The following is a 24,000-nucleotide window of genomic DNA, read 5'->3' on the forward strand; positions in this document are numbered from 1 at the left end:
AAGGAAAAAATAGCAAAGTATGTAATTACATTACCCGAAAATATTTCTATAAAATGTCATAAAATGTATTCATTTAAATGTAAGTATATTGTGTACATTTTATACATGTTTCTGTATTACAATATATATATATAACATTTTAACAGTATGCATACATAATATCACATCACACCATCGTGTTGTACTGACTTTAAGCTCATTTTAATAAAAAAAACTCATCCTGGGAGTCATCCTTCAGATTAATGAACATAAAATATCAGCTTTTGATAAATATGCTTAAATTTCATGAAAATAATGTCAAAATGCAAAAATCATAGCCTAAAAATAGGCTTCATTTTCTTTATGAAAAACAGAACTTTAATTTCTTTTGGCTTTGGACCCAAACGTGTTTTCATACAATTCATCCACTCATATCCCATAAACACTTGAGGCTTCCAGCCAGAGTCCCAGTAAAGGAGCGTATGGTTTTGATGTGATCTCAGCACATTCTCTCCGTCTGAGACACACAGATCTGCCAGCGGAGCAGAAATCCCCGACCGCTCACGGCTCAAACGCTGGACTCCTGCATTTCTCTGTTGTTGTCTTTTCCTGACCAAATGTCCCTGCTCTTACGTTTTGAAACCCATCCCTTTAAAGACACTGAACCCCAGTATAAAACCTGGAATCTGTCGGCCTCCGTATGGAAATCCTATTTTTTCCCAGGCTTCTAGGATTGTTTTATATGGTTTAAGTTGTACAGATGATAATCTAAATGTCTCAGTTCACTCGCCATCGGCAGGTGTGAGTTAATTTCGATCGCTTTTTGTCATGTCAAGTCACCTTCATTTATATAGCGCTTTAAAGGGGTGTTTGATTATGATTTCACTTTTAGTTAGTGTGTAATGTTGCTGTTTGATCATAAACAACATTTGCAAAGTTACAATACTCAAAGTTCAAAGCAAAGGGAGATATTTGCTTTTAAAGAAATCACTTTTTAAGGACTACAACAAATGGCTGGTAGAGACTACACAACATTCCTCCCGGGTTAGTGACATCACCAACCCTAAAATTTACATAAACCCCGCCCCCGGAACACGATTGATAGATTATCAAGACAGAATATGCAATGACTAGAAGATAACTACACATAAGCTACATAAATTCATCAACTAAGCATTCAGAAACGTCCTGTTGCTTCTACATGTTGTCACTTCTTCTTGAGTCTCTCCATTATTGTCTGACTCTGGTTTGATCATAAAAGGCTAAAAGTTTTAGAAATTTTCAGTGCATGTCTGTGTGAGGTAATCTAAGCTGTTCAAACACACACACACACACACACACACACACACACACACACACACACACACACACACACACACACACACACAATCTCTTGTAGCTCCGCCCTCTGTGCTGGGAGCAGCAGCTCATTTGCATTTAAAGAAACAGACACAAAACGGTGCGTTTTTCCTCGCTCTCAAAAAGCGTCAACTTTAACATGCTATAAAAATATCTGTGGAGTATATTGAGCTAAAACTTCCCATACACACTCTGGGGTCATCAGGGACTTATTTTACATCTTAGGGCATTATACCACTCCTTTAAGAATATAGATTGTTTCAAAGCAGCTTTACAGTGATAATAGGAAATTACAGTAACAGAGATTGTTTTGCTTTACAGCAGCTCTAGAATAAAGTTATTGTCCAGCTAAAGTTAGTTTTTTACTTAACTTACACGACACCGTTCTAACAGAAAACCCTTAATGCGCTCCGGCTGCTCACTCGCACAGCAACTGTGTCTGGCGGCTCCAGAACACTAACCGTATGTGCAGTATGTTTTATATGTGTTGAGATGAGTTTTTCTTTGCGTGCAGAACAACCGTGTGCGCAGGTTTGCGTTCGAGCTGAAGATGCAGGATAAGAGTGGTTATGTTCTGGCCGCGGACTCTGAGAGTGAGATGGAGGACTGGATCGGCACACTCAACCGGATCCTCAACAGCAGCTTTGAGCTCGCCATGCAGGACAAGAGGAACGGGGACTTACACGACGGTGTGTGTTATCCTCATCATACTGAACCCTTAGTCAGCTGTTCATTTTAGCCACATTCCTGAGTCAAACACACTCACAAACCACACTGACCACCACACATAGGAGTGACTGTACACACAATGACGAGAGAGAGAGTTGCTGAGGTAATGTGTGGTTAAATGACGTTCTTCTGTTGTAGATGATGAACAGGGGAAAAGCGATCACTCTTCTAGCAGTATGGACAGTTTTCAGGTAAGTCACACTTCAGTGAATGAACACAGAAATCAAAACTGGACTGGACAAAAAAACCCAGCTTGAGTGGATTCTAACTTGATCTCCTCTGATTGGCCATTGCATTTAAAGGAACACGCCGACTTTTTGAGACTTTAGCTTATTCACCGTATACCCCAGAGTTCGATAAGTCCATACCCTTTTCATCTCCGTGCGTGCCGTAACTCTGTCTGACGCACCCACCGCTAGCCTAGCTTAGCTTAAAGACTGGAGGTAAATGGCTCCAGCTAGCATACTGCTCCCAATAAGTGACAAATAAATAACGCCAACATTTTCCTATTTTACATGTTGTGATTTGTATAGTCACAGTGTGTACAAATAACAAGGTCACATGAGACACAGCCATCTTCTAACCGTATACATACTGGGAACTATATTCTCAGAAGGCGAAGCACTGCTACTTGGGCGGAGTGATTTAATATTTCATTATTTTTGCTTTAGCATTAGGATGTACTATGCTAACCTCATTTGAGCTGGAAGTGAATGATAAAACACTTTGACTGATGTGTGTGTGTTCTCCAGAGTGCCAGAGACATCGAGAGCAAGATGAGAAACGAGACACGGCTGAAACTCTTTACGCTGGACACAGACTTACAGGTGAACTGCCTCTTACACTCGCACATGTTTTACCAGATACACAAGTGGAATAATGTTCAAAAGTTTGGATTAAACTGCATTTAATAGATAAAAAAAAGTGACAGTAAAGATATATATATATATAAATAATGTTACAAAGATTCGATTTCAAATAAATGCTGTTCCTTTGAACTTTCTATTCATCAAAGAATCCTGAATTTTTTTATGAATCACGAATTCCACAGAAATATGAAGCAGCACAACTGTTTTCAACATTGATAAATAATCAGAAATATTTCAAATCATCATATTAGAATGATTTCTGAAGGATCATGTGACACTGAAGACTGGACTAATGCTGAAAATTCAGCTTTGATCACAGGAATAAATTACACTTTACTATAAATTCACATAGAAAACAATTATTTTGCATCGTAATAATATTTCACAATATCACTGCATTTTGGATCTAATAAATGCAGCCTTATGGCGAGCAGAAGAGACTTCTTTTAAAATCCTCAAAACATCTAACCAACCCCAAACTTTTGAACGGTGGTGTATAAAAATATGTCCAAACTCATGATCTCATCTTCCACTCGGAGCAGAAACTGGATTTCTCCGGGATCGAGCAAGAAGTGAAGCCCTTCGAGGAGAAGTTTGGGAAGCGGATCTTGGTGACCTGCAACGATCTGTCGTTTAACCTGCAGAGCTGTGTGGCGGAGAACGAGGAGGGGCCGACCACTAACGTACCTCACCTTACTAACCATCAGAGTTTACTGACTCTCATGCACCGATGAGACATTTTGGCCGATACCGATAAACGACACTTCTTTATATTTGAAAGCCGATACCCGATATATTGGCCAATAAATCTAAATCCAAATTTTATACATTTTTGAGAGCCTGAACCAGTAAAAGCCATGTCCCAAACACACAATTATAATGTTCTCATTATCATTTTATGTAGCTTATACAGTATGACAGACTTGCGCTGCTGTATTTTCCTTTTTTGAAGTGATTCCAATCATATTTCAAGCAGTTCAAAACCATCATGTTGAACAGTGCGAGTCTGAAGAGTCTCAGCTGGAGGACATATAAAGCATTATTTATTGGCTTTAATATATCGGCCAGATTGTCTTATCTAGCCGATAATGAGAACATTGAAAATGAACATATATCGGCCGATACCGATTCACAATAGCCCGTCTGAGAGTGTGTGTGCTGGTTTGTGTCGCAGGTGGAGCCGTTCTTCGTGTCTCTGTCGTTGTTTGATGTTCAGAGCTCTCGTAAGATCTCGTCAGACTTCCACGTGGACATGAACCATCCGTCAGTGAAAGAGCTTCTGTCCTCGTCAGGATCTCCAGACAGTCCTCGAGGAGAGACGGAGAGCAGCGCTCAGTTCCCTCGACAGGTGAGCGCACACACACACACACACACACACACACACACACACACACACACACACACACACACACACACACACACACACACACACACACACACACACACACACATTCTTGTACATCTATCTTTATGAGGACATTCATTGACACAATGCAATCTCTAGCCGCTTACCCTAACCTTACCCATCACAACTAAGTGCCTAACCCGACCCCTGACCCTAAACCGACCCCTAACCTCATTATAACCTGATCCCTTAAACCAAGTCTTGACCCTCAAACAGGCCTTTAGAGGCTCTCAGAAAGTGAGGACCGGCCAAAATGTCCTCACTTTACTCTGTTTGTCCTCAATCCAATGGTCTAAAACTCAAACTGGTCCTCACAAAGATAGTTGTACAAGTGTACACACACACACACACACACACACACACACACACACACACACACACACCTGTTGTTCATTCCTCAAAATGCATTACAGTATCACACATACAAATAAAGTCACACAAATACACTTAAAAAAATTCCAAAGATTCTGTACGATTATTTATGTTTTTCAAGCAAGTCTCTTCTGCTCACCAAGGCTGCATTTATTTGATCAAAAATACAGTAAAAAAAAAAGTAAAATTGTGAAATATTATTATAATTTGAAACAGTTGTTTTCTATGTGAATATATACAGTATAGTAAAGTGTAATTTATTCCTGTGATCAAAGCTGAGTTTTCAGCATCATTACTCCAGTCTTCAGTGTCACATGATCTTTCAGAAATCATTCTAATATGATGATTTGATGCTCATGAAACATTTATGATTATTATCATTATCAATATTGAAAAAAGTTATTTACATTTTTATTTCAGGATTCTTTGATGAATATAAAGTATTTTGTAACATTATAAATGTTTTTACTGACATTTTTGATCAATTTATTGCGTTATTACTGGATAAAAGTACAGTATAAATTTCAATAACACATAATTTCCATGATCCTCTTTAGACATTCTGTTGACTATAAGTAACTTTGCAACTACATGTCAGCTAACTCTCATTAGAGTATTAATAGACTGTCTGCTTAATATCTACTAACTCTTTATTGTGATGCTCCTCAACAGACTTTCTACTGACTATAACTTTGCAACTACATGTCAACTTACTCTACTAACCCGAACCCTAACCTGACAGTCTACTAATGCTCTACTGAGAGTTAGTTGATGCAAAGTTACTTATGGTTAGGAGAATGTCTAAAGTGGACCATCATGTAACCTACATTTAATTTAAACAATATTACTGAATTTAAACGGTAGTGTACATTACACGTTACTAAGCTGGTTTTTGAAGATCTTTTTACTTTAACTCTTTTTAATCACGTGTGTGTGCAGGGAGTGTTTTCCGTGACCTGTCCACACCCGGATATCTTCCTGGTCGCACGGATAGAGAAGGTTTTACAGGGTGGAATCACACACTGTGCTGAGCCTTACATGAAGAACTCAGACTCTGCTAAGGTACAGCTGTGTGTGTGTGTGTGTGTGTGTGTGTGTGTGTGTGTGTGTGTGTGTGTGTGTGTGTGTGTGTGTGTGTGTGTGTGTGTGTGTGTGTGTGTGTGTGTGTGTGTGTGTGTGTGTGTATGCGTGTCTGTGTCTGTGTCTGTCTATGCCTGTGTCTGTGAGTGTGTGTGTGTGTGATGTCATTCTTAGCCCTCTGGAAAAAGTCAAAACGTGTATAAAGCAGATGTTGGCAAGTGTTTGTAAAGCTCTCAGATATAGAGACTTTCTTCATCAGTTCACCGCTTGTGGTTCCTCTCTCCTCAGGCCGCTCAGAAGGTGTTGAAGAACGCTAAGATGGCCTGCGGTCGGCTGGGTCAGTACCGGATGCCCTTCGCATGGGCCGCCAGGTGAGACACACTGTGACTGTGCATGAGAAGGACCTCTGGAAACACACACTCTGATAGTGCAGACATGTGTAGATTCACTGGGACTGAACAGCATCACTGTAAAACTCGATCTGACTACACTCACAGATGGGTGAATTGCACAAAAATAAACGGCAGTGTCATATTTCATCCCAAAATTATGAATCTTATTTTTTAAATCCATTACAATTTGTTTACATTGTGACATTATCCCCACCACCCCCAAATCTCAGTAGACTAGTGTAATTAAATAAAGTACAGTACATTTTGTAATGTAGAGTACATGTGTGAATATACATCATAATAGTATTAGTTGTACTGGAGTTAGTTAAAAAATGCATCTTGACAGGAGTTTGCTTAAAGGGACAGTTTACCTCTCATTCTCTTATCCCAACATTTAATGCTTTAAAAACCACACGCAGTGAGTACGGCTGTAACCCAATGATAGGTGCGTGTGAGAAAAATACTAATATTTTATACTTCCTTTCATGAATGTGCGCATGACAGCTGATCGAAAGCAATGGTTTATGGCTTAAAATATTGTTTTCTTCACAGAAAACATTATGACAAATGTCACAATCCTTAAAAACATATTTGATAATAAACACAGCGATGCTGCATGATTAAAAGTTTATAGTTTGGATATATTAACTGATGTCTACGGTAGTGATCAAAATACAGCAAATCATCTTTTGAAAGAAACTTTATTGTATCAATACATTATTACACCAGTAGGTGGCGGCAAGCGACTGCTAAAAATGTGTTTGTCATTGAATCGTTCATTCAAGAGATTTTTTCAAAAATGACGATTCATCCAGTAATGAAACAAGTGAAGTATTTATGAGTGAGTCATTGAATCATTCATTCAACCTTTTTTTTATTTTTTATAAATCATTCAGATTAATAAAACATTTAAATAGAATGCAGCAATTAACATTTTGTCTGAACCTCTAGTAAATTACATGTTAGTTTGTTTAGTTTTGTGTTCAGATTTGTGGGAGAATCATGATCTCTATATGAAACAAAAAAATCGTTTCTCAGTTTGTTCAGAATCATTCAGCTCTACTTCATTGCCTATAATTTACAAAATATATATTTCTTGTTTTTTCTTTGATTTGGGGAAGGAAAACGGTACATATTTTTTGGACATTATTTTGTGCACAAATTATACAAAAATGTACATAAACATTTTTTAAACGATCCCTCAAATGAATGTCATCTATCACCTGCTTTCTGTGGGCAGTAATAATAATGCTATTAAATAGTATTAATTTCAGCAGGTCAATATTGTGAATCTGGCAACTTCTATATTGAGCGTTATTTGCATGGGAAAGTTTTCTCAGAAATTAATTTTGGGTTTCACTTTATTTTGATGGTCCCTTTAACATATTAGAACCTGAAGCTAAAATAGGTGTTTTCACATAATTCGATTTTTTTGACTGTAAAATTCTAAAACAATGTGCTTTATTCATGTGCAAGGTGTCATCTTTTTCAGAAAAATATAAGCTTTCAACAAATTACAGTTATTGACCATTATTGTGTTTGGTGAGTTTGTAAATAGAATTTAAATAGACAAAAAAAAAAAACGAGAATAAATTTACTGATTTTTATATAGAAAAATAAATCTTGAACGAAAGAAACTAACACTTTAAAGTTGAAAAATGAACTATAATACATATATACAATGCACAGTTTTCATTTAGGACACTTTTTTTCATACACGCACACATACACATGCACGCATTCATAGGCACACACACATACACATGCACGCACTACATGCTTAGATACGTGAAAGAGTAACGGCCATCCGCCTCCCAAGTTTCATTAAAATCATCCCAATCCCCTCTTCTGCTGTCTAACACTTCTTTCACCATGTATTTGTTTGTTTCTTTTATTATTTTATGCAATCCAAAACACTCTAACCTGCCGCGCTTCCTATCTCTCTGTTCAAATCCTTCCATCCCGCGCTGCTGTCATTTGCAGACGGAAAGCATGACATTACCGTAATAAGCCGTATATTGGTGAAAAGTGCATGATGTCTACTTTCAGGAACTATTTGAATTATTTTGATAGTGCAAACAGTTGAAGAGTTACAGTGACATGAATACAGCTTGGTTGGCTGTGTCGTCGACGACACATCCGGTTTTAAAGGGTTAACAGATTCTGACTATATACTTGACTATAAGTAACGTTGCTCCTACATGTCTACTCACTCTCATTAGGGTGTTAGTAGAGTATTAGTAGACTGGTAGGGTTAGTAGAATAAGTTGACATGAACTTGCAAAGATACTTATAGTCAGTAGAAAGTCTGTTGGAGGAGCAACACAATAAAGAGTTAGCAGAAACCGAAACTGTTCAGTGGCTCCGGCTCTGAGTGTGTGAGAAATCATTATTACTGTAAAGCTGAATCAATAATGCTGTTTTTGCTGTTCCCGTGTTTTGTTCTGGAAAAGGGTGTTGGTTATAGATTTCAAGCCATGCCATCATATTTATCTTTCCGATGGGATGTTAAAGATGAGCTGGGCAGGATCAGGATGTGTGTGTGTGTGCTGTTATCGAGCTTTGATCCTGTGTGTGTGTGTGTGTTTCAGGCCGCTGTTTAAGGACGCCTCTGGGACGGTGGACAAGAGCGCTCGATTCTCGGCTCTCTACAGGCAGGACGGGAACAAGCTCTCCAACGAGGACATGTTCAGACTCTTGACCGACTTCAGGAAGTCAGTCGTACAACCATACGCTCCAGTAGTAGCACTCGTGTTTGTAGAATATGACCTGCAGAATATGGTGTTGTTTTTGCTTTGTTCTGATGTTTTAGGAACAGTATAGTCTCTCTTCGCCTCTGTCAGGCGCTCGCACTTGTTTATTTGCCCTCCTCTGTGCTTTCTCTTCTCTCAGGCCAGAAAAGATGGCCAAGTTGCCTGTGATTCTGGGTAATTTGGATGTTACGGTTGATAACGTCGCACCAGATCTGACTAGTAAGGCTTTGATGCTCGCACACAAGCATTTCTGAAAGCGGGAAAGACACATTTTGAGTGTTTGGTTTGGATCAGGATTGGTTGATTCCCTCTCTCTCTCTGTGTGTGTGTGTGTGTGTGTGTGTGTGTGTGTGTGTGTGTGTGTGTGTGCAGATTGTGTCACGCCCTCCTATCTTCCTCTTCGTCAGACTGATGGTGTGGAACGGGGAAGGCTGGTGTTTGAGGTGGAGGAGTTTGTGCCATCTATCGCCAAATGCTCTCAGCCTTTCACTATTTACAACAACCACCTGTACGTGTATCCACGACACCTCAAATACGACAGCCAGAAAAGCTTCACTAAGGTACAACAGCGCTAAATCACGGCTCTGACTTCCTTTTCTATGGAGGAAAGTCCTTAAAATGTTTTGACCTGTAAACTGTCACCCCTTTTCTTTTAGGAATCCAGACCCAAGGTTGGTCTCTTTTTAAAGAAGACAATCAGCAGATTATTGCAAAAAGTGTAACAAAGTTATTAAAGTTTAAGTTTACTGTAAAGCAAAATGTACTGAACTTAAATGTACTGAAACTTGTTATTTTATACAAAATATGTATTTTACAAAATAACTTGGTCTCTAACAAATGTCTAAATCTGTGTTTCAAATTTGAAGTTAAGATCACCAAAATGGAGTCACTAAAATGGTTTTTAGGAACATTTACATGGTAAAACGTCCAGTTTAAGCTTTCGAATGATATAGAATTTCCCTATGATTTTCTTTGAATAAATGAATGTTTATTGTAAATTTTAAGTTAAAAAAATAAAATTAAATAAAAATTAAAAAATTAAAAAATATATACAGTGGTTGTCAGAATTAAAGGCACCCCTGGTAAATATGATCAAAAATGGCTGTAAAAAATGAATCTGCATTGTTAATCCTTTTGATCTTTCATTAAAAAAATTCGCAAAAGTCAAACCTTTCATTGAAGTAAAAGAATTGAAAGTGGGGGGAAAATCACATTATAAAACAAATGCTTTTCTCCAAAACACGCTGGCCATAATTATTGGCACCCTGTTATTAAATACTTTTTGCAACCTCCTTTTGCCAAGATAACAGCTCTGAGTCTTCTTATATAATGCCTGATGAGTTTGGAGAACACCTGACAATAGATCATAGATCATTCCTCCATACAGAATCTCTCCAGATCCTTCAGATTCACAAGTTCATGTTGGTGCTTCTTCTCTTCAGTTCAGCCCACTCATCAGGTCAGGGGACTGGGACGCTCATGGCAGAAGCTTCATTTTGTGCTCAGTTACCCATTTTTGTGTTGATTTTGATGTTTGTTTTGGACCGTTGTCCTGATGGAAGATCCAACCACGGCCCATTATAAGATTTCTAGCAGAAGGAGTCAGGTTTTGATTTTTTATCTGTTGATATTTGATAGAATCCACAATGTATCTGAACAAGATGTCCAGGACATATAAGATCCAGCAGTATATTTAACCGTAGGCATGGGGGGTACTTTTTATCCCTGTTTGCACCAAACACATCTGGTGGGTTTGCTGCCAAAAAGCCCTTTTTTTGTTTCATCTGACCATAAAATCCAGTCCCTTTTGAAGATCCAGTCATGTCTGACAACTGAATTTGCTGGAGTTTGTTTTTGAGGGAGCGAGGAGCATTTTTCTTGAAACCCTCCCAAACAACATGTGTGGATGTAGGGGTTGTTTGATTTTTTTTTTTTTTTTTTTTTTTTTTTTTTTTAGGCTTTCTGACCCCCAAGACTCAACTAATCTCTGCAATTCTCCATCTGTGATCCTTGGAGAGTCTTTGGCCACTCAAACTTTCCTCCTCGTCGTGCATTAAGACAATATAGACACACGTCCTCTTCCTGGAGGATTCGTAACATCTTTAGTTGATTGGAACTTCTTAATTATTGCCCTGATTGTCAAAATGGGGATTTTCAATCTTAGCTATTTTCTTACAGCCACTTTCTATTTTGTGATGCTCAACAATCTTTTGATTTCTTCAACAATTCTTTGGTTTTACTCATTGTGACGGATGATTAAGGGAATTTGGCCTTTGTGTTTCCTCATATTTAAACTCCTGTGAAACAAGAAGTCATAACTGGACAATTTCATGTTCCTAGTCACCCTGGTGTGCTAATAAAGGTAAATATTAATGGGAATATACTTCAGAGATATTTTACTCGTACATTTTTTTTTAGGGGTGCCAATAATTGTGGCCAGCGTGTTTTGGAGAAAAGCATTTATTTCATAATGTGATTTCCCCCCCTCTTTCAATTCTTTTACTTCAATGAAAGGTTAGATTTTTGCGAATATTTTGAATGAAAGATCAAAAGGATAAACAATGCAGATTTATTTTTTTACAGCCATTTTTGTTCATATTTACCATATATATATATGTATATATAAAATTTAATTTTTATGATTTCTGAAGGATCATGTGACACTGAAGACTGGAGTAATGATGCTGAAAATTCAGCTTTGATCACAGGAATAAATTACACTTTTAATTATTAGGTTTTTATCAACTGATGAATGGGAAAATCAATGTAGTTTAAATCTCTCCAAACACACAGGACTCTCAGAGCAGAAGTGTGTCAGATGTATGTTGGACGGGATGGAGATCAGTAATGTCTTTAAGGTGTTTTCCTCTTGTGTTTCTAGGCCAGAAACATCGCTCTGTGTGTAGAGTTCAGAGATTCGGATGAGGAGGAAGCTCTCCCACTAAAGGTAATGTCACACACACACACACTCACCTCAATGTTTGCAGTGATTTCCCACAGTTATGACTACACACGGGCCTCCATTTGCTCTATAAAATGCTAACAACAAGCCATAGGACACGTTCAATATATACACTACCATTCAAAAGTTTGACGTCAACACAAAAGTTCTGTGAGCGAATGCATTTTTTCCATCCCCATGTCCCTTTAGGGGCTCCCGATTAAATTGACCAAAAGTGACAGTAAACACATTTTATAATGTTACAAAAGATTTCAATTTATACTTTTTTTTTCTATTCATTAAATAATCCTGAACAATGTATCACATTTTCCACAAAAACATTGAGCAGCACAACTGTTTTCAACACTGATAATAATCATAAATGTTTCCTGAGCATCAGATCATCATATTAGACTGATTTCTGAAGGATCATGTGACACTGAAGACTGGAGTAATGATGCTGAAAATTCAGCTTTGATCACAGGAATAAATTACACTTTACTGTATATTCACATAGAAAACAGCTATTTTAGATTGGAATAATATTTCACTATTTTTAATGTATTTTTGATGACATAAATGCAGCCTTGCTGAATAGAAGCTTTTTCAAATCATACTGACCCCAAACCTTCGAATGGTAGTGTAGTTATATTTATTAAAACTGTAATGCCGGTAATTGTGTAGTTAAATGTGTAAGTGATGGTCTGTTTTGTCAGTGTATATATGGGCGTCCAGGAGGGCCTCTGTTCTGTAAGAAAGCGTTTGCTGCCGTCTTACACCACCAGCAGAGCCCAGAGTTTTATGAAGAGGTGAGACTTTACTTCTCTGTATGTCAGTGTGTTTTCAGTGCTGACTGTTTTAACGCTTGTTTCTGCGGGTCCAGTTTAAAATCGAGTTGCCGGTTCAGCTGACGGACAGACACCATCTTCTGTTCACCCTCTATCACATCAGCTGTGACAGCAACAGCAAAGCCAGCACTAAGAGACGAGAACAGGTGGAGACACAAGGTGAGACACACAACCTTCTGAACACAGCCAGAAACACACACTGGGAAAGAAGTAAAGGGGAGTTAGTATTTCTGTCCAGTAAGACTAACTAAACCCAATGTGTGTGTGTGCAGTGGGTTTCGCGTGGCTCCCCCTGCTGAAGGATGGCAGAGTGATCATGAATGAGCAACAGGTGCCAGTGGCTGCAAACCTGCCTTCAGGATACTTGAGCTTACAGGACAACAGCAGCAAGGTGAGAGTTCACTTGGTACATTATTTTGTTGAGTTGTGGTGTTGAGTTAGATTTTTTTTGTTGTTGTTTTGAGTTAGATTTTTTTTGTTGTTGTTATGAGTTTGTTTTTTCTTTTGCTGTGCTTTTTGGCTTTGTTGTGTTTGTTTTTGTTTTGTTGCATTTTGTTGTTTTGTTTGTATTTATTTTGTTGTGTTTTTGCTGTGGTTTCATTTTTTATTTTATTTTGAGTTTTGTTTTGTTGTTTGTTGTGTTGTTGTTGTGTTTTGAGTTGTTTTGTTGATTTTTGATTTGTTGTTCTATTAGTTTTTTTTTGAGGTGTTTGTTTGTTTGTTTTTTGCTTTTTTATTTTGTTTTGTCTCGTTTTTTTTTTTTTTTTAAGTTGGTTTATAAAATAGTTTTTTTTTACATATTTTGTTTGGTGGTGAATTAGAAAAGTGTACAACGTTGAACTGTACAGGTACATAAGCAACCTTCTGTCACCCTTATTTTAATTGAAGAGCCTGAAAACCAACCTAAACCAGCCTTAACCAACTGCCAATGTGATTCCCAAATCTTGTTGTCAGCTGAACCTCTAAAATTGATTTTGTCCATGGGGAATTGATTGGATGGTTGTGGTTTGCTATTGGTGGATCTCATGTTAGTGATGTGATCAGAAAAGAAAAGAGATGTCGCTGCAAGAGGGAGGGGAAGTTATTCTGATTCAAGATTGAGGAACATGAATTTAAAACAATGTGCACAGATAAATCATTTATGATAAACACTGCAATATTCCATAAAAAAACAAGAACCGTCAATGTTGTTTACATGGTGACTATAAGGCCCTGTGCATTAATTAAATGTGTGTGTGTGTGTGTGTGTGTGTGTGTGTGTGTTACAGCAGCACACCGGTCAGGAGGTGAAGTGGGTGGATGGTGGGAGGCCGCTGCTCAAAGTCTCCACTCAGCTGGTGTCCACTGTATACACACAGGTGTGTAGCGTCTACCTGCACATCTTCACAGAGTCTCATACAAATCTCATAAACGGACTTATGTATTCATTATTTTTAGTCCTGATTGGTGCTTTTTTTCTCATCAGGATCAACATCTGCATAACTTCTTTCATCACTGCCAGAGTATTGAAGCCACGGGCCAATCAGGAGGAGAACTGGTCAAATACCTGAAGGTACTTCCTTTTCCCTATCAGTCAGTCACGTTTGACGTTAATCGTCAGTGACTGATGAATTAGGATCTCGCCTGAGAGCCCAATCACCTTCAAATGGTAACAGAACGAGCCAATGCACTTTTGCTAGTGAGATTTGCATTGCAAACCGCACCTCAATTTCCGGGTATATACGGGCTTGCATGCGATTTTCACATGAAGCTTTCGCTGAGGAGCCGAGTGGACTTTGTTTCTCTCTGCTCAATAATCATCGTTGTGGTCAACAGATCGAGTTAGTTCCAGTGTGACTGCATGTTCCAGCAGAGATCGCGACTGCTAAGTGTGCACGGCTAGTGCTTCCCCAGGGCGCTTCAACACAAGTGTGTGACATTGCATCTTTTTTCAAGATGTCGTTCCACCGGTGTATCTCTGGATGCGGTAGTTTCCTGGCCCGTCTGACAGCTACACTCTCTGCCTCACGTGTCTGGGCCGGAAGCAGAGTATTTTTGTATTTTTTAGATGAGCACTGCACCCACTGTGGGAAGATGACCCTTGCGATGTTGAGGTAGAGACTAAGATACCTCGAAAGGAGTGGAGTCCCCTCTGCTATTTCCCAATCTGGTACCTCTGGTGGCCAACAGAAGGCCTCATTGGTTAATACACAGGGTGACCTGAGGATCATAGTGGGGGGCTGGGAAGGCTGTGGAGTTTCCGGTGGCAATCCCTGGACCTTCTCACGGGGGTCCCAGTCTCATTTGGGGCTCCGGCGGATGATCGGATGTCGATCACCACATCAGAAGACGGGTTTGAATCACCTGGAGATGATGATTCGGCTGTCTTGCCCCCTTCGGGGAGAGTCGCGTTGTGTGAGTCCGATTAAAAAATGACGGCTGGATGATTTGTATCTCGGGGTGTGGCACTGAACAGTAGCTTGCCACTCCAGTGCCCTTTAGTGCAGTTATGCCCATAAAGTGTTGCCACCGGGCGTGGTCGTCCTCGCCACCCATCCAAGTTCTCGGGTGCTCTCACAGCCAAGGCTTACAGTGCCGTTGGACAGGCCCCCTCCCCCTTGCATGCCATGGCCCTCCTGCAGGAATGCCAGTGCCTTACTGGCCCAACTGGACTTCTCAGGACTCATGCTCCTCTTGACAGCCCCTCCCTGGCGGATTCCCCTGAGGAAGGATCTGCTTTCTCAGGGACTAGACACCATCTGGCACCCTTGTCCAGATCTCTGGAACCTCCACATGTGGTCTCTGGATGGGATGCGAAGGGTTTAAGTGACTTACCCCCAGTGGTATTGACACTGTCCATTCAGCGAGAGCTCCCTCTACTGAAGTAGAGGGAGGCAAGGCAAGCCTACGCTTTGAAGTGAAACCTCTTTGTTGATTGGTGTTCTTCTCGCAGAGAAGACCCCACTAGATGCCCCAACAATGTTGTGCTTTCTTTCCTGCAAGATGGAGCGAAGGTTGTCTCCCTCCACCTGAAAGTGTATGTTGAAGCGATTGCCACACACCACGATGCAGTAAACGGTAAGTCTCTAAGGAAACACGACTTAGTTGTCAGGTTCCTGAGAGGCGCTTAAGACAGCGCTCCTGACGGCGCTCACTTCTATTAAGAGGGTGGGGGACCGTTTTCGGTCGAGGAAGCGTGCCTGGAATTTGGTATGGCAGACTGTCAAATGATCCTAAGACCCCGGCCTGGATACGTGCCCATCCTCTGCAGTCAGATGTGGTGGAGACATGGCGCCAGGTCTAATGCTCGTGTGTATTCCCCAGTTGGTCTGCCCTTTTACTAGACTAGTTGCCCATATGTTGTGATCCCATATGTGTAACTCCATGGTACGGCTTCCCTGTTGATGAGCCTGTCTTTCCCTCTGCAAAGTTCCCTCTGCCATCTCTGTATGTATGGATCTTCAGATGGGATCTACTTCAGAGATCTTCCATATGTAGTACCCTCATGGTCAGTCCATATGAGTAACTCCACACGTTACCTCCCTAAGGGCAATGAGTTGCCCCCGCAGCGTCCCTTTCCAGAATTGGAATAGGCATGCTTTCCCAGTGTTATCCAATAGTCTCACTTTAAGGGTGAAAAGAACTTAGGATGCTGGAAGGAGTCAGTAGTTGTGGCGTCTTCCATAGGGATCTCGATTCGTCAGTCACTGAAAATTAACGTTGAACGTGACTGGCTGATAGGGAAAGTCTAGGTTACTATTGTAACCTCGTTCCCTGAAGGAGGGAACAGATTGTTAATACCCGTCACCACAACTCCTGTACCTCCGCTGACAGCCGGGACACCGTCTCAGCTCCTCAGCGAAAACTTGATGCGAGTATTGCATGCAAGCCCTTATATACCCGAAAGCGGGGGTGCGGTTTGCAATGCAAATATCAATAGCCAACGTGCATTGGCTCGTTCTGTTACGGTGATTGGGCTCTCAGGCAAGATCCCAATTTGTCAGTTACTGACTATTAATGTCTCCGTTCCCTCCTTCAGGGAACAGGGGTTGCATTAGTAACCTAGACGTTTGTCCTTCCTGAGGATGTTTGAGCCCTGCAGGTGTTTTTTCAGTCCCGAGATCACAGTTCCCCCTCTCTATTAGAGTCTGCATGCAATGGAGGCTCATGTGATGGTGAAGTTCCTCCCCACCATCCTCAACCAGCTGTTTCGTGTGCTCACCACCTCCGGCCTGGAAGATGTTGCTGTGAACGTCACCAGGTCTTTCAGTTATTTTAGTATCATTTAGGTCCCACTTTATATTAGGTGTCTTTAACTACTAAGTACTTACATTTCAAAATAATAATAGTTAGGTACAATGCATGTCTTGTGTTGAGTTGTATTGTAAAACACTTGTGCTGCTATTAAGGTAAGCACAGGTTTGGCGGTGTATATTTAAGGGTGGGTTAACAGGTAAGGGAAGGGCAACAGTGTTATTGTATTACAGTTAAATTAATTACAGCTGTAATTACATGCAGGTATTTTTTAAATACAAGTACAATGTAAAAACATCTATGTACACAAAAAGTGCATTGTGTAAAATTATTAATTTCAGTGTTAATTAATAGTAGTTAAAGACACTTAATATAAAATGAGGCCATCTCTAATTAGCTTTTATTTTTACATTTTCAAATTTTAGTTTGTCTAATTTTTGGAAAATTTGTTATGTAGTTTTGTCATTTTTATTGTTTTGTTTTTTAAACAATAAAATTTAGGTTTAATTTATTTCTGTTTTAGTTTTTATTTATTTCATGTTAGTAATTTTTGTGCTTCAACTTAAATTAATTTATTTGCCAACTCAATATTTTTCATTTCCATTTAGCTTGTTTTTCATTTTATATAAATATATTTTCTTGTTTTTTAAAGATTTTATATATATATATTAGTGCTGTCAAAGTTAGCGCGTTAATAATGCGTTAACGCAAAATCATGTTAACGACACTCATTTTTTTAATGCGCGATTAACGCAGCTCGTATTTTCTGTTTGACCCGTGTCCCAACCCCTAGTTGGATAAATGGAGATACACAGTATTGCCAACTTAGCGACATTGCAGACCCCTTTAGCGATTTTTCCCTTCAAAAAAGCGCCCAAACCTTATTTAGTTTCTGAGAATCCCCGGTATGACTCTCCCAGCACGCGCACGCACCTCTCTCGCTCTCTCTCTGCGTCCTTCGCGGCAGAGAGGAGCAGCGCTTTAATTTAGTTAAACACAGATATTATGTTGCTTCTCTAATTTTACATGCAAGTATAGCCGAAATCACAACACAGATATTGTCTTTATCTTACGTGTATTTGATTTCATCAGACGACGGCTCGATTATCAGGATTTTTGTGCAGATTAACATCTTGGAAGGGAGAGCTGGTTATGTCTTAATGGGTCGCGTTTCAGTCACTATTTCATATTCATTCCGTTGTTTGACAACAGAAACAGTAAAATATACCAATGCAAACTTTTTTATTGAGAATTTAGCTTCATTAAAATGGGCACAGAGAGAGACAAACTAATGTAATAATGAAAACATTTAGCATTTTCAGAAGAGCTGCCCTGTCATGCAAAAGTCTAAACATGTTTGTGTTAGTAAATTGCTCAGTGCAAAGAAAGAGAAGTAATGGGAACCTGTTATTTCTTTGTTCTTTCTACATGTGTCTAATAGACATGAACAAGTTCTTTGAAAAACATCTATGACCTTTGAAACATGTCTCGTCTTCATGCTCTGTGTTGACTATGGTTTCAATAATAAACATACATTTGCATCCATATTTATCCATACCCATGTTGATTAGAGTATTACAAACTTGAAAAGTATTAATTGAAGGTACATTTAGAACAAATAAAAAATGTGCGACTAATTGCGATTAATCACGAGTTAACTCATGACAATCATGCGATTAATCTCGATTAAATATTTTAATCGATTGACAGCCCTAATATATATATATATATATATATATATATATATATATATATATATATATATATATATATATATATATGTATATATTTTTAGTTAGTTAGTCATTTTAGTGCTTAAACTTTTTCATTTATTTTTTATTTATTTTAGCTTTATTCTATTTAATTGTTATTTTATTATTATTATTATTTAAAAAAAAAATCAGCTTTATTTTATTTTATTTGATTTGATTTCAGCTTTATTTCGATTAACAGAAATGTTTGAGTTGTAGTGTTGGTTAAGAATGATAACCCAGGTCTGTTGCTCACTTTGTGTGTCATTCTGGTCTGCTCTGCTCTGCTCTTCTCTGGTCTGATATGCTTTGGTCTGGTCTGGTCTGGTCTGGTCTGGTCTGGTCTGCTCTGCTCTGCTCTGCTCTGCTCTGCTCTGCTCTTCTCTGGTCTGGTCTGGTCTGGTCTGGTCTGGTCAGGGTGATGATCCATGTTGTGGCTCAGTGTCATGAAGAGGGTCTGGAGCATCACTTGCGTTCCTATGTAAAGGTGAGCTGCATCATGACGTGCCACGTTTTTCTTGTGATGTAAAACAAATAATCCTGATTGTGACCCTGAATCTTCATCATTCTTGTTTTCTTGTGTTTTGTGTGTGTACAGTATGTTTTGAAGACAGAGACAAACTTAACCAACGGTAAAACTGTCCACGAGGAACTGGCAAAAGCCATGACCACCATCCTGAAACCCTCGACTGATTTCCTCACCAGCAACAAACTCCTGAAGGTGCAACTACTGAATCAGATTCAACACCCCTGATAAAAAAAAAAAGAAGCATTCTTTAAGTTCATTTTATTAAGAAAACTTAAGTAAAGTATACTTTATGTAGTAAGTCTGCTAAAATCAACGTACTAATAGTGTATTTGAAAGTGTACTATTTCAAAAAAAAAATTAGGACTAAACTGTCCCACTTTTAGTACATAAAAGTATACTTTTAGGTGTACTTTAAGTGTAACAGTAGTAAACTTTTATTTTTCTATTGCAACTATACTGTGAAACTATACTACAATTGAGCTTACATGTACTGTAAGTTTACTAGCTTTATACTCTCAGTAAACCTGTTGAATAATTTGTATACTGAAAGTATACTTGTTTTATAAGTTATTATATAAAATGATGCTCATACAGTAGTTTACTCACACCATAGAGGAATTGTCAGTAAAATTAGCCAAATGTTTTTCTGTTTCTGTGAGGGTCAATGGCACAACAATGATCATTTCCACCAGTGTACTATTTTCTCTAAGCTGTTTCACCCCAAAGCTAACTTGTTGTAACATATGACATATGTAAAACATATGCTGAAAAGTAGTTCCTCAAAGAAGCCAATATGTCTGGAAAAATGATGTAATAAGCCTCTCTATAAAAACAGTAAATACAACTACAAGAAAAGTACACTTTGAATACTTAATTATACTTATCTTAAGTATATCTCCATCAAAAGTTAGTTACAAGTATAGGCCGAAGACTTTTCTCTACAGCCTTCTTGTCTATGAAAGCTTGTTTCCGCCATGGAATAAAAAATAAAAAAGGTAATTACGAATTTGTTTCTAACAATTCAGATTTATTTATTTAATATATATTTCTGATTTTATAACTTGCAATTGTGACTTTTTTCTCAGAATTGTGAGTTGCAAAATCAGAATCACGACCGCATCTCTAAACACACACTACAGGGCCGTCGGCTCAAACCATCAGTAGATATTTAGCGGCTGCTCCTGTGTTGTGTATGGAAGATCCTCATGAATGCTGTGTTCTCTCTACTCTAGTACTCCTGGTATTTCTGTGAGGTGTTAGTCAAGTCTATGGCTCAGTACCTGATTGAGACTGGCAAGTCCAAGGTCAGTACAAGTCAACGTTTTGTTCTGAAAATGAATTTCTGAACTTTTTTTCGTTCGTATATGTCTAAACTCGTGATCCTGACCTCTGACCCCTGACCCCGTCTCCTATAGGTTTCGAGGAACCAGCGTTTCTCAGCGTCCTTCTATCACTCTGTGGAGACACTGGTGACCATGCTGATGCCTCACATCGCACAGAAATACAAAGACAACCTGGACGCCACACGAAACGCCAATCACAGCCTCGCTGTCTTCATCAAGGTGAGCGCTGGTCTGCTTTCACACGCTGTTATGTTGATGTCAGCGTCATCAAGACTCGAGATCTGGAAGACAGAAATAAATTACAATGTGCCTTTGTCTTGATTTGATCTGTGCTGTAGACGCTGATCTAACTATAGGTGATGTACAGCCAAATGTACTTCATCAACCACAAACCCAAAATGCGGTACTGCTATAACCCAATAACTGAGACCGTTTACCTTCTCAGAGTAACAAGATGCACATTAGTTTGAGACTCTCAGGAATGTGATTTTTTTTTTTTTTTTTTGGGGGGGATTTATACGCATTTCCGTATTTTCAAAGCTTAAAAGTATGACTCGCGTGAATGCTTAAATCTGAGAAAAACATTTTTGGGGGTTGGTTGGCTACTGTATGATGATTGAAATCATCAAATGGCCTCAAACAAGTACTAAATAAACTGCAAAATGTTACGTTTTCTAATATGTTCATTTGATGCATGGATTGCATGACATTATTAGCATGTTAGCCAGGGTTCAAAGCTCCAAATGAGAGCAAAAACAGACGTTGAAACACTGTGGCTCAGTAACTTGTTTGATGTATATTGACAATGCGTGATTGTGAGAATGTACTGTAATACGGCTTGATGCGATCATTAAATCGCAATGGTTGTGATGTATTATATAAATATAATATATACTCTAGTGCGCTGCATGTTTCAGAGTAAAGCACAGCACTGGGATTTGATTCACAGTAAATGCTACTTTTGCAAGTGCTGTCTGTGTTTGAGTTGCTTAGAATTTACATTTGGGAACGCAATGGGCGCCAACCATCCTCCCAAATTCATAATGAGAATCCTTTATAAAAATGATAGCCTTTCCTGTGGTTTTCCGCCAAAATAAAAGCTCAATGTTTTAACATTTGAAAGCAAAGAAATTAAGGCAAGCGTAAATGTTAGTATTGTGATTTTACTGTTGTTCTGTTAAATAATACTTTTATTATAACGTATTGTATTATAATGTAATATATTATAATTAAATGCTTGCTTTAAAAAAAAAATTGTTTTCAATAATAATAACTGTACACTGTTATTTTAGTATTAATTATATTCTATAGTATTATATTAAAATAATATTTTGAACTATATTTGGTCCCACTTTATGTTAGGTGTCTTTTTTACAATGTGCTTACATTAAAAATAATAATTGTTAGGTAGCATGTACTTCTTGTGTTGATGTTGTATTGTAAAACCGGTGGATATGAGTGAGGTTAGCACAGGTTTGGTGGTGTGGGTCGGTTTAAGGGTGGGTGAACAGGTAAGGGAAGGTCAATCAGCTTTATTTGGTTTCAGTTTTAGTTAACGATGACATCAGTGTTTTGAGGATAAATGTGTGTGTTGAATCAGTCGATTAACTCAAGCGTGGTCTGTCTTCACCAGCGCTGTTTCACCTTCATGGACCGAGGGTTCGTGTTCAAGCAGATCAACAACTACATCACCTGCTTCATGCCCGGAGACTGCAAAGTAACTTACATCTGTTTACACACGATGAACAACTGCAAATGAGATTCTGATTATTTTTCTGATCTTCCATCTCAGAAATATTTCCCATCTGATGTCTTCCCCCCTCCTCCTCTCTCTCTCTTTCTCTCTCTCTCTCTCTCAGACGCTGTATGAGTTTAAGTTTGAGTTTCTGAAGGTGACCTGTAATCATGAACACTACGTTCCTCTCAACCTGCCCATGCCGTTCGGGAAGGGTCGAATCCAGCGCTTTCAAGGTGATCAGAAACACACGTTATAGTCAGAGCGATTGGGGAATATTGACTGGCTGATATCACTCAGTGTGTGGCATTAATACACCCGAACTAACAATGAAAATTCCTTGTAAATAATTGATTAATATTAATGTTAATGTGTTAATATTATTTAAATGGACCTGAGCTAACATGAACTAACAATGAACAGTTGTGTTTATATTAGCTAACGTTAACAAATATGAATAATTACTGCAACAAATGCATTACTCATAAATGCATGTAAATAATAAAAAAGTAATATGTAAAAACATAAATGCATACAAATGCATGTTAGTTAATGTTAGTTAGAGCCGTTGCTGGGTGGATTACTTTAAATTGTTGTCCATTACTGAATACAAATCACATGATGAAAACTATAGTAATGTAATCATTGTAGGTAATATAATCAGACTACTTTTAGATTACTAACTTTTAGCCTGAACTTGGACATGGAGTTAAAAAGAATAATGTTGTACTATAGTGATATAATAATACAAAGAGAAACAAAAAGAGTACATTGATTGATTAAATATTACGTTACGGCAGGGTTTGAACTGCAGGGGCTTCATAAGTTGATGAAAAGGTAATAATTAATTAAACCATAAAAATTTAACACTAAAATAAAAACAATAAAGGATGAAATATTTTGTGATGCTGTGTGGCCTCTGACTCTGCAACTCCACGAAACCGGAAGACTTTCTGAACATGCATAAGCAATAGGCTGGTTTACAAAGGACGATTTAAAAGATAAAAAAGACGAATTAGTAAGAATCGAGTCATGTGATGTGGCCTTTGAATACTGTTGTCAATGGAGGGAGTCTGAAAGTTTGAGAAGCACTGCTCTAATATACACTACCAGATGATTATTATTTATTTTGACTCTTTCCTATATACTAGAATAATAATAACGTCACCAAAAAGTGGCCCTTACTACGACTCGTGCATGTTTGCAAAATCTTCTCCGCCATAGCTCTCTCGTTTCATTTACATTCATTTAAAACATTCACTTGCATCACGGTCACGAGAGAGTGAAAAACTATTTACTTGATGTCTGAATGACCAAACTATTGGAAACACTCAGTTTCTCGAGCTCAGGAGTGATATGCTGTTTCTCTGTCAGATCTTCAGCTGGACTACTCTTTAACGGATGACTTCTGTAAGCATCACTTCCTGGTGGGCCTGTTGCTGAGGGAAGTGGGCGGAGCCATGCAGGAGTTCAGAGACGTGCGTCAGATCGCACTACAGGTGCTGAAGAACCTGATGATCAAACACGCCTTCGATGACCGCTACTCCTCCAAGGTGAGCCAGCACTCGTGCTTCAGCGCATCGTGTGCCATTCTGGTGCTGTGTTAAAGGTGCAGTGTGTGACTTTTAGCGGCATCTAGTGGTGAGGTTGTGAATTGCACCCAACAGAAGTTACGGTGGCCG

The 24,000-nt window shown here is 38.7% G+C and overlaps 1 protein-coding gene across 5 annotated transcripts in view; it reads left to right on the plus strand.

Moving 5' to 3' along the window:
• The window catches only part of LOC309503293 (dedicator of cytokinesis protein 9), a 121,523-nt gene that overhangs the window by 65,913 nt on the left and 31,610 nt on the right, over window positions 1-24,000 (plus strand). For 2 of the 5 annotated variants that reach the window (XM_082176023.1, XM_082176024.1), the window contains exons 8-32: window positions 1,853-2,027; window positions 2,206-2,258; window positions 2,820-2,894; window positions 3,479-3,619; window positions 4,111-4,284; window positions 5,653-5,775; window positions 6,082-6,164; window positions 8,777-8,899; window positions 9,078-9,157; window positions 9,311-9,498; window positions 9,595-9,609; window positions 11,820-11,885; window positions 12,596-12,688; window positions 12,763-12,886; window positions 13,000-13,118; window positions 13,996-14,085; window positions 14,193-14,279; window positions 16,852-16,967; window positions 19,129-19,198; window positions 19,310-19,432; window positions 20,473-20,544; window positions 20,656-20,802; window positions 22,217-22,300; window positions 22,443-22,554; window positions 23,693-23,871. In XM_082176023.1, the coding sequence (XP_082032149.1) occupies window positions 1,853-2,027; window positions 2,206-2,258; window positions 2,820-2,894; window positions 3,479-3,619; window positions 4,111-4,284; window positions 5,653-5,775; window positions 6,082-6,164; window positions 8,777-8,899; window positions 9,078-9,157; window positions 9,311-9,498; window positions 9,595-9,609; window positions 11,820-11,885; window positions 12,596-12,688; window positions 12,763-12,886; window positions 13,000-13,118; window positions 13,996-14,085; window positions 14,193-14,279; window positions 16,852-16,967; window positions 19,129-19,198; window positions 19,310-19,432; window positions 20,473-20,544; window positions 20,656-20,802; window positions 22,217-22,300; window positions 22,443-22,554; window positions 23,693-23,871 (2,712 nt within the window). The remainder of the gene's footprint in view (window positions 1-1,852; window positions 2,028-2,205; window positions 2,259-2,819; window positions 2,895-3,478; window positions 3,620-4,110; window positions 4,285-5,652; window positions 5,776-6,081; window positions 6,165-8,776; window positions 8,900-9,077; window positions 9,158-9,310; window positions 9,499-9,594; window positions 9,610-11,819; window positions 11,886-12,595; window positions 12,689-12,762; window positions 12,887-12,999; window positions 13,119-13,995; window positions 14,086-14,192; window positions 14,280-16,851; window positions 16,968-19,128; window positions 19,199-19,309; window positions 19,433-20,472; window positions 20,545-20,655; window positions 20,803-22,216; window positions 22,301-22,442; window positions 22,555-23,692; window positions 23,872-24,000) is intronic. The other 3 variants (XM_082176025.1, XM_082176026.1, XM_082176027.1) reach the window with 3 other exon arrangements.

The sequence above is a fragment of the Leuciscus leuciscus genome (genome assembly GCF_965113295.1).
Source record: "Leuciscus leuciscus genome assembly, chromosome: 7".
Taxonomy (NCBI): Eukaryota; Metazoa; Chordata; class Actinopteri; order Cypriniformes; family Leuciscidae; genus Leuciscus; species Leuciscus leuciscus.